Source organism: Rhinolophus sinicus, linkage group LG05 (assembly GCF_036562045.2).
Source record: "Rhinolophus sinicus isolate RSC01 linkage group LG05, ASM3656204v1, whole genome shotgun sequence".
In the NCBI taxonomy this organism is placed as follows: Eukaryota; Metazoa; Chordata; class Mammalia; order Chiroptera; family Rhinolophidae; genus Rhinolophus; species Rhinolophus sinicus.
In genome coordinates this window covers 20,609,864-20,625,793 of record NC_133755.1, presented here as the reverse complement: position 1 = coordinate 20,625,793, position 15,930 = coordinate 20,609,864, and the positions used below count along the sequence as shown (strand labels likewise).

Here is a 15,930-nt window from a genome sequence, read left to right as displayed (position 1 = left end):
ATGATGCTGCATTCCCCAACCCGAAGCTGATTTGGGAAGGGAAAAACGGGCAACTTCATTTATGTTATCTGTCTTTGGTGAGGGGTGGGGGTGGCAGTATTGGCTTTTTGCCAACTAATGTCACTCAGTCAGACTAAGGCGGAGGAGCAGATGGGATTTTGCAGCCTACACCTCAGAGGCCAAGCCCATCTCTGTTCAGGAGGATTAAATTGGACCCCGCCAAAATGATTTGCACCTCTGAAATTATTAACCCAGGCTGTTCCTCCAGCTCTCTCAGAGCCTCCTAAGGCGTTTGTCTTAGACCTCATCCACCCCTTTCTTCACTTCCTTCCCTCTCCAGCTTGAATTCTATTCTCTTGCTTAAAGAGAGTGCTTAAAAGATGTCCTGAGGTCCTTTGTCCTGCTGTGCATCCATCAACACCCACAGGCAAAGTTTTCTCAATCCTGGATGAACCCGATTCTGTACTTTTTCCTCCCCTGCACTCTTGCTGCCGAGTGGTCCTAGGACATATAATACCAGCTGGTACTGCCAGCACTCGGTAGCCATCGCTCAGGGAGGCCCTCCGTATGCCTACTGGTCCTGCCACCTTTCCTGGCCAGCGTTCTCCGTCTCCATTTAAACCTTTTCTACTCTCCCCAGCTGCTGAGTCCACCCCCCCTTTCTTTCACTCACAGCAGATGACACCTTCTGTTTTATAGATGAAATAGATGGCCTCAACTTCCCAAGACAAACCAACCTATAAACGTCACTGTATCTGTGCCATCCTTCTCTGTCTCTTTCATCTCGAAGGACGAGGTGTGCCTCCTGCTGTGACAGGCCAGCCCTCCACCTGTACTCTAGCGGCACTTTTTATTTCTGCATTCATTCATAAATCAACATTGATCGAGTTCCCACTGCCTGGATTCATCTCCTGCCTCCTGGCTCAGGGCTTCTCAAACTTTAATGTGCACACAGATCTCGCAGGGAGCTTGTTAAAATGTGCATGCTGGTTCAGTAGGGCTGCATTTCTAACGAGCTCTCAGGTGAGCACATACTGTTGGTCCAAGGGCCTCATTCAAACAGCAAGGTTCCAGGGCGATGGTTCCTCCATCACAGTCACCTCGGGAGCTTCAACACCTACTGGTGCCTCTGTTCCACTCCCAGAGTTGATACAGTTTGGGGTGTGGCCTGGGCTGTAGAATTTTAAAAGACCCCTCCCTCAGGTGATTCTAATGTGCAGACAGTGTGGGAACCAAGGTTCTAGAGGACTTTGCCCTGCCGTGTCTCCACTCTATCCCTGATCACTCGTCTGTCTTCTCTGTGGCGTGGTTCCCATCAGCACTTGAACGTATTCAGTGTCATACACCTTAAAATAAAAAAAAGGAAGAGGAGGAAAGAAAAGGACAAAAACTCCTTCGCTCCAGCTTTGCTCGTTACTCATGTCCTCTGCTCCTTCAGAGCCAAGCTTTGGGAAACAGCAGCCTGCATTCGCTGTCTGCAGTTCCTCCTCTGTTATCCAGGGCGGTGTGGCCCCATCCGCTGGGACTGCTTCTACCTGGCTCACCCGTGGCGTTCTCTGTGTCACCCCATCAGTCTGAGTCTTCTCCCACCTCTCCCCCGTTACCGTATGCTTCTCATCTCTGGGTTTCCCTAACTACTGTCCTGCTTTTGTCCTGCTGCTCAGGCTCCACCCTTCTTGGTCTGGTGTGCAGCCTCAGTTTCCTCTTTCCACCCATATATGCTGGTCTTCCCCCAGGGTCTGCCGTAAGCCTTCTTCCTGCACATTCTCCCTGGCATCAACCACCGCTTCTGTGCTGCAGATACTCGCGTCTCTGTCTCCAACCTGGGCCTCTCTCCTGAGCTCCAGTCCCTTATAGCCGAGTATCGACTGGACATTTCTGCCTGGATTCTCCCAGGCTCCTCCAACCCCTCCACTTTGCGCCTAAACTTGCTCGTCATCCCATATTCCCCATCTCAGTGAACATTCTTCTTGCATCCTGTTGCCCAAGGCAGAAATATGGGTGTCAACCTTGACTCCTCCCCTCTTCCTCTCCCCTCACTTCCAGTCACCACACCCTGATGACACATTCATGCACTGAGGACCCAGGTCCTTAACACTCAGCATTCAGCAGTTACAGCTGCCTCGTAACTGCTCTCCCTGTCGCCACGCTTTGCATAGGGGGAAAAAAATGTCATTCCTGTCCCGGGGAGCTTAGAGTTTGGTGAGGAGATGTGGTTAGTGCTCAAGAAGAAGTCTTGGTGCCATGAGAATGCCTGGTACAGTCTTAGGGGGTAGAAGGAGGTGTGCTGTCCAGATGGAGAGAAGTGGGGGGACTTGAACCTGTCACTTCTCTCCATTCCCACCCCCATTTTCTACCTGAAAGCATGATCACCTAGGTTTCTACAGCTGCCTCGTAACTGCTCTCCCTGTCTCCAGCTTTGCCCCATCAGACCAATTCACCATCAGTAAGATGCTCTTAAAGTGCAAACATCACCACGGCATGCTCTGCTTAGAAACCATCAATTACACAGAGCCTCGCCTCACAAGACCCTATGTGGTCTATCTTCATCTGTCGTCCCACTCATTTCCCCTCTTCCACCTCCCCACACACATACTTTTGCACGTGCTCATGTTAACCTCACACAGCACTGCTCCTGTCAACAGAACTCTCTCACTTCTTCACGTGCTCTACTCTCTCTATGCTATTCCCCTGCCTCACCCACTTTCTGGTTTGTCTAGATGACATCCACCTTTCCTTCAACATTAGCCCCTTGAGCACCACTGACCTGACAAGCATGGGTACCCCTCTGAGTGGCCCCTACAGCTCCCACATGACCATCCCACATCCACATAAGGTTGTGATTGCTTGTTTCATTACTGTTCTCTATTGCTTGAAAGCTCATTATATCCCACATTAGGCACAATACCTGGCACATAGTAGGTGTTCAATACATATTTGATGAAGAAATTCATGACCAGACCCCAGAACCAGCCAACGAGGATTCCTTGAGGCTGGGGTGGTCAGGAGTGGTATTTCAACTGCAGAATCCAGAGGGATTTGTGAGTCGGTAGACTCAGAGCCCCGACATGAATTATTAATAGCACACTGGGTGATCTTGGAGCCTCGTGTTTAATGAAAAGTGGAAACACCCCAAAATCTATTTTCAACTAAAAGCCCAAGTCCTTGGTGTCATTACCGCACCATTGTGAGATTTGGCTAAGTGTTCCCACAGCTCTGTCTGGAGCTCTAGAAATCTCTCTTGGTTAATTTCTCCAGCACCCTCCAGAGAGATGTGGGCAGAGGTTGTATGTTGTGCTTCCAAGGCTGGTGCATGTCTCTGACACAGCTATGTTTTGTCCTTGTGTCTGTCCCCAGCATTGAGAGCAGATTGCACCTGAGGAAGAATCTGCATTGCCAGAGCTTCAAGTGGTACCTGGAGAATGTCTATCCAGAACTCAGGTATCTGCCCTCCTATTTGAGCCGTTGGTGGCTGTAGGGAGAGGGGACAGCCTATAGCTAACTAGATGAGGATTTTTAAGTATATAGAGGTCTGAGAAGACCAGTTGGCTTCCCCTTATCCCTGAAACGTGCAGAAGAGTTGCATGAGGGATTGCGGTTAGCCAGTAGCAGTGTTTCTCGATGGCTGGGGCCTGAGCCTCCGGGTGTGACCTGAGGACATGGATGTGTGATCTGGCTCCATTCCAGGCTCCATCTACCCTGTGGCTCCTGGGTTTTTCTTTGCTGCCTTGTTCCTAGGGATATCGCCTTTCTAGAGCAGAGCAAGTTATTGTAACACAGTCCAGAGAGAAATGCCCCTGCCATTCTCAAAACACTGCCCCACCTCACCAGCTGCTGGTGTTATAATCCAAAGACTAGGGGATTCTCATTTCTCCTATGGCTTTCCTCTAGAATCCCCCAGGATTCCTCCATCCAGAAGGGCAATATCCGACAGAGGCAGAAGTGTCTGGAATCTGAAAGGCAGAAGAACCAAGAGATCTCCAGCCTCAAGTTAAGACCTTGTGTCAAGATCAAAGGCGAGGATACAAAGTCCCAGGTAAGTAACTGGCTGGAGATTCACAGACGTGTGCATGGGCTCAGCCTCTGTCACCTGGCTTTTATATGACACCAAATCCAGTTATACCCAGATCTCAGCAGCAGAGCAAGAGAAGCATGATTCCCTCACACTGGGACTGGGTTCACTCTGCCGGGTTTCCAAATGCATGGAAATTCTCTGAAAGACGTCTTACCAGGCATCATTGTGCCTATAGGAAATTGCCATTAAATTAGCAGTTTTTGAGTCCAGCATCGGTGTCCATTCGCTGTGAGCTGGGTCAGGCAGGGCAGGTAGGACAGCTACCTCCCAAATATGAAATGCAAAGAGAAGAGCATGCCGCTGGGTGATGCTGCTCCAAAATGAAATTCCTGTTCTGTGAATCTCCCCGCTGGTTTAACCCTGACCTCGAGGTAGTGACATCAGATTGGGTAAAACCATGACATCGTCTGCTGCCCCCATCTCTGGGCAGGGCTCTTATTCCTCCCTGTCCTGCCCTCAGCAGGCTTGTGGGCTCCACCTCTGCACTCTCCTGCTTCCCCCAGGTCTGGAGGAACCATGGCGCCCCTTCTCAGAAAGGTTTCCTTGTGCCTTAGTTGATTTGTCAACATAGCTCCCCCTTGTTCTGTGTTCTCCCCTCTGAGGATAGAACCGTTTGTTTAAGTCACTGACAAATTCCCAGCCAGCCTCAATCTCTATAACGTTTGGCCTGCTGGATGCGTTGTAATACATCCATCTCATAACTTCCCTCCTGGCTCTGGTGGTACTGCATGATGTTGATTCTCCTGCAATTCCATTCTTTCTATTTTCTTCGCTGGTTCCTCTCCCCAACTCTTAGACCCTTACGTTGAGTTTTCACTGAGGTTCTCAGGTCACTGTTCTTTTCCCTATAAATGGTTTCTTAGAGATTTTATCCATGCGTCCAGTTTTGGCAACCTCTTCTGTCTCATTGATTCACAAATTTTGTATCTTCATCCATCCATTCATGAATTCATTCTTTCACTCAACAAATGTCTCTGTTCTCTACTAACTGTGAGGATGCCAAGGTGAAAGGCTAGGTCACGGGCCTCCATGGTCCCTCAGGGGATCTAATGCAGAAATAAGCAGGCAGCAGCCATTCTGATATAAATTCTGTCCTGGACAGGGTTTTGTCTAGGGCATTATAGAAGCACTGAGAGATGGTATTGAACTTATGCACGAGGATCAGGGACTTCTTCCCAGAGGACCTGAACATGAGCTGTGTCCTGAGAGATGAGAAGGCTCTGTGATTCCAGCCCTGCACATCTGTTGTGCTCTTCTTTCCCCTGCGCCCCTGTTTCTGCAAGTCCCATCCCTTCTTCCTTCAGGAAAGCTCTTCTTGGACCCTGCGTTCACTTCTTCAGGCCTGGTCAGCATTCCTGAGCATCAGCACTGTTGACATTTTGGGCTGCATAATTCTTTGTGGTCAGCTTGTCCTGTGCTCTGTAGGTTGTCCAGCAGCATCCCACGCCTCTGCCTGGCGGGTGCCAGTAGCACCCCATACACACCAGCCATGACAATCAAACTGTGCCCAGGCTTTACCAAATGCCCTTGGGCACAAAACTGCCCCAGTTGGGAACCATTATGTTAGATTACGGCCATAGCCCTCAGTCGTTGTCCCTCCTCCCTCCCCCCATCTGCCATGTGAACATCAAACCATTGCTCCCCATCTCGAGACAGCCTTCAATGACTCCCTATTGTCTACCACAGAAATCACATTCTTAGCCTCACATTTGAAGTGTCTCACTATCAGCGTCCAGCTGGCCGAGATGTTTCCAAGAACCATCTCTTTGCACCAGCAGGACGCAAAGGGGGCGTGATGAAATCTCGGGCCACCCCCCCAAAGGGGCGCGAATCATCCTTTTGTCCAGCATGTATATTCTCCCCACCCGTTAGTCACTGAGTTAGTCACTTAGTAGCCTGTCTCGATTATCAGATTGACTGTCCCGCTATGCTAGTGCTTGTGGTCATGTGACCCTTTGTTTACTTAATAATGGCCCCAAAGGACAAGAGTAATGATGCTGGCAATTCGGATATGCCAAAGGGAAGCCTAAAGTGCTTCCTTTAAGTGAAAAGCTGTATATGTATAGGAAAAAATGTGTATAGGGTTCGGTACTCTCCGCAGTTTCAGGCATCCACCGGGGGTCCTGGGACACATTCTCTGTGGATAAAGGGGGACTACTGTATTGCTATTATCCTCAGTTTACAGATGATGAAAATGAGTCCTGGAGAGTTTATCCAAGGTTATAGACTAGTAGGTGATGAAGGCAGGATTTGGAAAATCCGGCTGCCATGCCATAGCTCTGCTATTGCTGCGGCTGCCAGAGTCATGGCTGGTTCTGGGGCCCTTTTATTCAAGTTCAGTCACAAGAGATGTCTCTCCCTCAGATGCTCTTCCAGGCTATAAATATTAAAACTGTACGTCCACTCCATTTTGACTAGAGAGAGCTGGCAAGAGTTCTTCTTCTTGGCCAGTTCCCAGTGGCAACCCCTATGAGGAGGGAAACAAAAGCCACACCCCATGTTGGGAATGGGGACGGAGCAGACCAGAGAGGAGGCCCCTTCCCTAGCATGATGGGAACGGGGGCAGCAGTAGGAGTGGAGGCCCATACTCGGCGGACTCCACACCAGGCCAGGGGACGCACACGGCGCTGGCTTCTAGCCTGGGCTGCTCTCCTTTTCTTCCCACCCCTGCTCTGTCCTCCACCATGAACTCCAAGCTTAGTCACTCCCCTCTAAACTGTCCGCCTTGGGCCTAAGTGTGTGCTAGGAACACAGTCCACCTCGGGAGGACAGACCCAGCGGTGAGCTCCACACACATCTGAAATCAGGCTCGGGCCATTTGGGTGGGGGATTCTGGGGTCCTAGGTCACATCTGGAGTGTGATCTAGAAGGTGGGAGCAGATCCTGGGTGTTGGCCCAGAGAATTCCTTGCACTGTTGGGAAAGGAGAGAAGGGCCCAGGACCCACGTCAAGGGCAGGGCTGCCAGGGAGCTATTTGTCCAGGCCCAACCACACTGGCCTCCACTTCAGACTTCTGCCATTGTCTGGAGATGAGGCTAAACATATAGTCACTGATGTGTTCCATTATATACCATCACACACCTTGCAGTGAACCAGGCCTTCGCATTTTAACAATCAACCCTGCAATTATCTTATGATCACCACGATACACTGGCTTTTTATGTTAAAAGCATTACTGATTCAACATAAAAACTGAAAACACACCATAATTTCTGATAACCCCTTCTGGCATTTCTTTTTTAATTCTTCGGGGCTTCAAAAACTGCAAATGCTACAGATGGCATGCGGGCAGGTGGGAGGAGTGGATTTTTTGATATCGGAGGCACCCCCTCCACAAATGCCTTTTGGGAAGGAATGCACAGGGTACACCCCTGAGGCGGGGGCCTGAGGAAACCACCTCAAGACCCCCCGGGGGAGAATGCGCACAGCAAGGCAAGGATCGAAGCCCTTCCGCTAAGTGGACCCTCTATTAGCTGCTGCTTTACTGGCATCGCAGTAATTCTGCCTCACAATTTCCCAGCGGAACATAACTCTGTGGCCACATCTGCAGGAGAGGAGAGAGGAGAGGGAAGCAGAAGACAGGAGGGGGCTGCAGGGAGGAAGGAGGGGTTTTCCGATTCCCACTCTGCAGCCTGTCAGACTTCCCAGAATGGCTGGTGATGAATGGGTTTATTAAATGAATCCTGGAGTCAGAAATGGATTCAGGAAGGCAGCAGTGGCTGCTGAGACTGGCCTGGCTTCATTGGTGAACACCGGGGTGTCTGTTGATGAGTCCATTTGGGGACTGGCCAAGTCACAGTCCCTACCCCTAATGCACACAGGCACCCATGGAAGGAAGCCCAGAGGCCATCCTGGAGGTGGTGAGGATGGCCTCACCGCCTTCCCCCATCCACCCCATCCCCCGCCTCGGGACAGGCTGGTTAGGTGCTGAGGAGGAGGGGCTCCTCTCCTGGAAAAGGGGAACTGATGATAAGGATGAGATGATCCAGGCCGGACAGCCTTGCAGCCGCCTTCTGTGCTGAGAGGAAGTCTCTGTCGACAGCCACTGCAGTGGGAGAAGGGACTGCCTGGCAGTGGGGGCAGCAGACTTCTCTGTAGTAAATGCACATCTGGCCACAGCTGTGAAGGCTGGGATGAAATGAGCCATGGCACCCAGCCGGGGGCTTGCTGTCTTGCACTGCATGGAGAAGCAGAGACAAAGGTTTTCTTAAGAGGAGATAAAGGAAGAAGCAACATTCTGAGAGAGGCAGGCATGAAGATGAGTTGGGGGGCACATGGGCTGATCTTGGAATGGTCCAGGGCCACCTCTAGGAGGCAAGAAGCCATCATCAGCCTAGGGCAGCCATTCTCAACTGGGGGAGGGGGGGGTTTTGCCCCCATCCACCTACCCAGGGGTCGTCTATAACAGCAGTGTCTGGAGACATGTTTTGATTATTATGACTAGGTTGAGGGCACGTTACTGGCACCTAGTGGGTGGGCCAGCGAAGCTGCTAAACACCCTACAATGCACAGGACAGTCTCCACAACAAAGAATTATCTGGCACAAAGCATCAATAGTGCTGAGGTTGAGAAACCCTCTCCTCATTTTAAGGGCTTGGTCTCTGGAGGCAGCAGGCCTGTGGCTGAACCCTGCTCGGGCATTACTTGTGTGTGTGACCTGGGTAGCGTTGGTCAACTTCTCTAAGCCTCACCTATGCCATCTGTGAAACGGGGGGTAATAACAGGACATGGTTCATGGGGTTGTTTGAAGATTAAACGAGATGATGCATGTGGAGCCCACAGCCCAGTGCGTAGCCCCTGGCGTAGCGTCTCCATGAATAGTATTTTATGACACGTGAGAAGTGGCTGGGTGAGAATAGAGAAGCACTCACACATGGAGAGAAGTTAGGGGGCTGTGCTTTCATTAACACAAGCCCACAGCATTTGCTGATGGTGGTGAATTTCCTGCTCAAAAATTCTTCCGTGTGGGGAATAGTAAACAAGAGAGAAGAAACAGAGTGCAAAGCAGCACTGGGGCTCTGCTGTGGTTAGATGGCCAAATACCTCATTTATAAGGGATGCTTGGGTTCTAGGTGCATCACATTCGCTGTCTATTTAATCCTCATAGGACCCTGGGAGGTAGGTACAGTTTTATGGAAGGGGAGACTGAGGTCAGTGGTTACTCTGGGCAACGCCAGGAGCAGACCCTGGGCTTGACTGTGAACGTGGAACCTCCTTGGTGAGATGGGGTCTGAGCTGAGGGGCCACCAGCTGGCCTCAAACCTCGGCAGCCACACTGGGCAGCATATTAGATCATCGAACACACTCTCGAAGCTTTCAGACAAGGTGTCTGGAATGAAAAAGTGGGTTCAAGTGAAACTTTAGTTCACTGGCCTCTTGAGGCCCCTGGGTCCCTGATGGATGAGCCAACTGCACTGACTGCCAGGGCGGGAATCCGGGCTGAGCTTGCTTACTAGCCCTGTAAACTGGGGTGAGTTACTTCACTCTGTACCTCAGTTCTGTCCTATGGAAAATGAAGATGCTATCAGTTCTGACTGCAGAAGATCACGGTAAGGAATAAACGGGTTAATACATACATGTGTCCGGAACGGTGCTGATCACAGAGCGAGCGCGCGTAGAGCCTGTCTGCATGTTGACTGATGATGGAGGAAGCCGATAGGAAGAGAGAAGGCCCTCACGGTCTTCCTTTGGAAACTGCCTTTGCTTTGCCTCCCAGGACTGGTGCTGCGCCGGCAGTGTGACGGGTTATTTCCAAGGGTATGTTGACACAGTCTGGGGAGGAAGGGTGGTAGTAGGCAGGAAAGGTGACACACTGGCAACCTGTCCCACAGGCAGACTCACCAAGAGAGGTCAATGCGAGTCCAGCTTTGGGGGAGAGCGTTTGTCTTCATCTCACCTACCCAGGGTATCCAGCTGCGGGCATGCATACTTCGCAAGCCGGGGGCCTGAATTGCTGGGGATACAGGTAGAAGGAAACCACCTTTTATGTGGTTTTCCCTCCTTTAAATGGGGATAGCAACCAGACTGGTGCATCTGTCTTCCTTCTGCTTTCACATATATTCTTCTAGAGAATCCAGTAAAATTAAGAGGAAACTTGTTAACCTGGAGGTTTCTTGGGCTTCACACATTTACCAATTGATGATGTGTTTCTCTTGCCTTCCACCCAAGGTATCAGTTTGCTGACATCTTCAATACACACCCAGATTAAACATTTTGCTTCTGAGGTTGACACGCAAGCAGAGACAGGGAGGTAAGGCAGGGTGAAGGACGGATGGGGCTGGAGGTGGAGCAGGGACGAGAGCCAGCATCAGAGCCAGAGGACAGACAGAGTCTGATAGTCTCTTTTCAGTAATGACACCCCTGTGCCTGGCACCACCTGGACAGTGAGTGGCCTGTTGGAAGCAAAACTCAGCTCTTGGCTGCCACCCTCTGCTGCTCTTTCACGCCAGACATCCAAGACCCCAGAATCCCCCACCCAAATGGCCCGAGCCTGATTTCAGATGTGTGTGGATCTCACCCCTGGGTCTGTCCTCCCGAGGTGGTCTGTGTTCCTAGCACACACTTAGGCCCAAGGCGGACAGTTTAGAGGGGAGTGACTAAGCTTGGAGTTCATGGTGGAGGACAGAGCAGGGGTGGGAAGAAAAGGAGAGCAGCCCAGGCTAGAAGCCAGCGCCGTGTGCGTCCCCTGGCCTGGTGTGGAGTCCGCCGAGTATGGGCCTCCACTCCTACTGCTGCCCCCGTTCCCATCATGCTAGGGAAGGGGCCTCCTCTGTGGTCTGCTCCGTCCCCAGTCTCAACATGGGGTGTGGCCTTTGTTTCCCTCCTCATGGGGGTTGCCACTGGGAACTGGCCAAGAAGAAGAACTCTTGCCAGCTCTCTCTAGTCAAAATGGAGTGAACGTACAGTTTTAATATTTATAGCCTGGAAGAGCATCTGAGGGAGAGACATCTCCTGTGACTGAACTTGAATAACAGGGCCCCAGAACCAGCCATGACTCTGGCAGCCGCAGCAATAGCAGAGCTGATAGAGTTGGCACTTACTAGTACATGACTCTGGATAACGTCTCTGAGCCTTACTTTTACCATCTGAAAAATGGGGATAATATTAATACCTACCTAATAGAATTTTCATGAAGATTAAATTAATCTATGTAAAGCTCCCAGAGCAGCATCTAGCGCACAATGAGTTCTCCACAAATGTTAGCCATTATTAGCCATATCATCCTGGTTTTGTATCGCCTCTGTGCATACAGACATCTTGGCCTTTTCAGCTTATTCTGGAGGAAGGCAAACGATCTGTGTAGAACAGCGACATTCACAAAGCCAGAGGAGAACTTGATATGTCCCAGGGAGTACGTCTTACAATTATTCACAGTAAAAAATTTCAAATATATATAGATATAGACATAGATGGAAGAGTATAAGGAACCCCCATGTACCCATCCCAGGCTTTACGAATTCTCAAGTCCCAGCCAGTCTTTTTTCATCTATCTTTCCATCTACTGCTCAGGGAGTACTTTCTGGTCTAAGTATTCTCCTAACACCAGCAATTTGAAAAGGTAAAAAGGGACAAAGGAATCCACAGGCAGGACCCAACCCTTAGAAACAGAGGTTCCCACTGGGCTGGTGGCCCCATCCAGGCGTGAGGGACAGGAAGGTCCCAGATCAGAAAAGGCAGCAGTCAGCAGTCAGCATCCAGGTGGTCCAGTGGGGACAGCAAAGGGACGCGAACCGGTGGGAAAGGAGGAGGAACAGGCCAAGTCGCAGAAAGACATAGACAGACAGTGGAGGTCAGGAGAGGACCAGGCCAGGAGGTGGCTACCAGGAGTTAGAGAAGGTGCAAAGCAAGGGACAGGTGAACACTGTGTCAGTTCACAGAACACACGGGGCTAGAACACATGGGGCTAGAGCAGGGGCTAGGCAGCTAAGGGGCCCTTTTGCCCTTGTGTCATTCTTGGGCCAAGGAGAAGTAGCCGAGGAAGGGCCTGGTCCAGAGGCTGAGGGTCACCTGGTAGGCAGAGGTAAAGTGGAAGATAAGGGATCCAGACCTTAATGGGGTCCTCTCTCCAGCTTCTCTCAGGGCATCCAATTCGGGAATCATCTTCTTTGTCCCATGATGAAGGCAATGGGCAGATATTCCTATTTTTCAGCCTGGGCAAAACCTCTTGGAGGTTCACAATTTGACATTATTATGTCAGCATTTTCGCCCCCTGATGTAAGAACTGGGAAGTCTGTGGCTTCTTCCACAGTTAGTTGCTGTCTGATCTCGGGCACATTCCTCATAATGAACCTCACAGAAAGCCCCTTTTCCTTCTGTCACCAGAACTCGGCTTGTTCGTCTGGTTTCTCAGCTTCTCTCCCTTCAGGAGCTCCGGGCCCAAATGATGTATTCTGCTGGAGTGCTGGAGTGCATGCACCCTCTTGGAATAATTTATTTCTCATGACTTTCCTCTTTCCCTCGTCTCTCTTCCACTCCCTGCCTCGGAGCACTCCGTTCCTTTTGTCCTACCATCTGCCTCTTGTCATAACTCTCATGTTCTCAGGACACCAATTTAGACTCCTTTTCAAAGAAGAAGGGACATTCTAAAGATAGCTGGTGGTGGGGAGAAAGAGTGGCCTGCCAGGTAGCTGCTAGAAATGTCAAGTGCAGGGAACAGACATCGATCCAAACAAAAACTGGACACCACGCAGCTCGGCTGGGGTGTTGTTTAGGCCTCCCTGAGGCGGCCTGCGAGCCCCAGGACAGTCCCCTCTATGGAGTGTGGGGACTGAGACTGCAGCTGGGGCATGATCTACGAGTCTCTGGCTCTTCAGTAGCAATTTCCAAGGTGACCTTGGTGACAGTGGATTCCTGTAGCACCCCCACACACACCTTTTCCCACACGTAGGCACAGTGATATCCCACCTTGGTGACCTCCAAGGATCCTAATAGGACCCTTCCTGGCCTCTTCCTCTCCAGATCTGGGCCTTCACATACACCCAGCAGATCATCCAGGAGGAGCTGTGCCTGTCAGTCATCACCATTTTCCCTGGCGCCCCAGTGGTTCTTGCCCTTTGCAAGAATGGAGATGACAAGCAGGTAAGTGCACAGGGGGTCTGCCCTGGGGAGGGGCCGCCTTTGTAATGTGACTGCCTGTGTCAGTGTAAGTCCTGTGTGCAGGAAAAGGGAGAAACTATAGAAGAGGAAGGGTTGATAAGGAAGAGGTCCTTACGGTCAGGAGAGTGACAGAGTGCTGTCCTTGATACCACTTGTGCCAGCACCAGTGGTCAGCTTGTCACATGAAAACCCATTGACCTCCTAGGACCCCTGCGTGCATGTGCGTCTTGTACTATCCTGTCTTACTCCGATGCCCACCTGGGATCCCAGAGCAGGAGAGGATTGGGACAAAGCCTTCAGGGCCACAAGGATGAGCAAGGCTCAGACCTTTGCCTTTCGGGGCCTTGGGCTCTAGCTGGATGTCCACCAAGTTCCTGGCACTCTGGGTACACCACATGCCCAGTTCCTCTAGCAGCAAGGTGTTGGCTCCACTCAGTTCCTTGCCAGTTGGGTACTGGCACTAGGGGGACTGAGATCCAAATGCCATGTTATGTATCGCTGGCTGTGTGGCTCGTGACAGGTGACTAGATCTCTCTGAGCTTGTTTGCTCTTCTATAAAGTGGAGTTGATCATGCCCCCCACATGGGGTAGCTGTTTAGAGAAATGGGCTGAGACGATCCATGGTAGTTGGTCAGTGGTGGTTCCCCAATAGGTGTCCTTCCCTTCCCTCCTTGTCATGTGAGGTGACGTCTAGGAAGCAGCAGTATGAGACCCTCCTTTCTGCGTGCGCCCCCCAGAGTGATGATGACAGAAGCAGAGGTTTGCGTGTTGCCTAGGAGCCCCACCCACCCCCTGAACCCTCCCGCGTAGCCATCCCCCGGCTTGCTCCCGCATCTTCATGACCACGCAGACACCAAGTACGGATCATTTCTTTGGTTGCTCTTGTGACTAACTCGCTTCACATTTTCTGGCCTATTGCTTGGAAGGTTATTCCCTTCTAATGAGTTTTCCGAGCAAACATATTGATTTTGCTTTTACTTTTTTTTATCTGATGGAAAAGAAAAAGAAAACAAAAACAACAATACATAGCAAAGCAATTAGTTGCAGTTTAATTTCTCTCTGAGACTGTGAAGTCAAGTCTTGAGGTGACCCTAGCCATGTGCTGAAACATTTCTGATTCCACTGGAACTCCTGATATTATTGGTAGAACCCGGGCCTTAGCCAGAGAATCCTGGTTCATCCTGTCTCCTCTCCGTGTTCTCAGCAATGGACCAAGACTGGCTCCCGCATCGAGCACATAGCGTCCCACCTCTGCCTAGACACAGACATGTTTGGTGATGGCACTGAGAATAGCAGGGAAGTCGTGGTCAACCCGTGCGAGTCCTCACTCATGAGCCAGCACTGGGACATGGTGAGCTCTTGAGGATCCACGCCGGAACCAACGGGGGCCGTGGGTGGCACTTCCCCCTTTGAGAAGCAGACTGGAAATCAGGCTACAAGCAGCCCGTGACTACTGCAGGTGACCTGAGCTGGGAGGTGGAGGCAGAGCCCCCCCAGGGCAGGAGCGGCTGTCTCAGGGAGGATGGAGGAAAAGGTTGCAAGCTGAGTGGGGCTCAGAGACAGATCCCACGTGTTCTCAATGCCGTGAAGCTCCGGTCCTGACCCAGTCTGCCCCTAATGGATGTCTGGAGACAGAGATCTAATGGGAAGTGTTAATGTTGTTCCCTTTCTTACACAAGAGGCCGGAGAGAAAAGCCTTCCTGTCTCTAGGCCAGGACTAAACTGAAGGGTAAAGAAGGGAGGTTGTTTTTGAAACTAATAAAGGAACTTTAGAAATTTTCTCTGTGTATCTCTTGCTTTGTTTCTACTTACGTTAGCTCTGAACTAGGCTGAGATCTCCACTGCATGGGAGCCTGTGGGCTCCTGGGTCTTGTGGCAGAGTGGACAGAAAAGAGGACAGGGAGGTAGGAGACCTGTGCTCTTATCCTGGGCTGCCATCGACAGACTGTGTGACCTTGAAAAGACCTGTAATTTCTCTGGCCCCTCAGTCCCTGTTATGTCAAGTTGGGGAGTAGGAGTTCATCAGTGGTTCTTACCCAGGGATACGCGGGTGATCTCATCCAGGGAAATTGTATCTATTCAAGGGCTCTGGGTTCCACCTGTGGAGATCCCACCTCAGTAGGTCCAGGGTAGTGTCTAGACTCCTCAGCTGATTTTGACGTCCTACCCCTGTTAGAATCGCAGCCCTAGATGGCTCTGTGGGCCCTTATGGCTTTGTAGTCTGTGCCCATTAGTGCAGAGAATTTCTTACTCTAATCAATCCCCAGTGTGCTCTGGGTCCAGTGGTTATCCGTTCTTATTAAGTAGACTTTAATAGAGTAACCAATCTGTAGTGTTTACAATTTCCTAAAACATGCTTATACATTCTCTGCCGAGGTAAGTTTACCATCTGCCGAATAGTTATCTATTGCTGAGTAACAAATTACCCCAAAACTTAGCAGCTTAAAGCAACACTCATTTATTATCTCATGGTTTCTATGGGTCAAGAATCCAAGCACAGCTTCACTGGGTCCCCTGCTTCAGAGTGACTTAAAAAGCTACAATCAAAGAGCTGGCTGGGGCTACAGTCATCTCAAGGTTGAACCTGAGAGGATGTATTCCAGAGCTCACTCAGTGGTTGTTAGCAGGATTTGGTTCCCTGCGGGCTGTCGGCCAGAAGCTTCCCTCAGTTCCTTGCCACGTAGACCTCTCCTACACAGCAGCCTGCCTCACCGAAGCAAGCAAGCCAGGAAGACACAAGTGCCAGGAAAGTGGAGGTC

The 15,930-nt window shown here is 50.8% G+C and overlaps 1 protein-coding gene across 4 annotated transcripts in view; it reads left to right on the top strand.

Moving 5' to 3' along the window:
• The window catches only part of GALNT14 (polypeptide N-acetylgalactosaminyltransferase 14), a 187,531-nt gene extending 172,581 nt beyond the window's left edge, over positions 1-14,950 (top strand). For 3 of the 4 annotated variants that reach the window (XM_019735395.2, XM_019735396.2, XM_074331852.1), the window contains 4 exons: positions 3,358-3,441; positions 3,892-4,036; positions 13,034-13,153; positions 14,376-14,950. In XM_019735395.2, coding sequence (XP_019590954.2) covers positions 3,358-3,441; positions 3,892-4,036; positions 13,034-13,153; positions 14,376-14,534 — 508 coding nt within the window. In that variant the 3' untranslated portion in view covers positions 14,535-14,950. The remainder of the gene's footprint in view (positions 1-3,357; positions 3,442-3,891; positions 4,037-13,033; positions 13,154-14,375) is intronic. The other variant, XM_074331853.1, reaches the window with a different exon arrangement.
• The last annotated feature ends 980 nt before the right edge of the window (positions 14,951-15,930 follow it).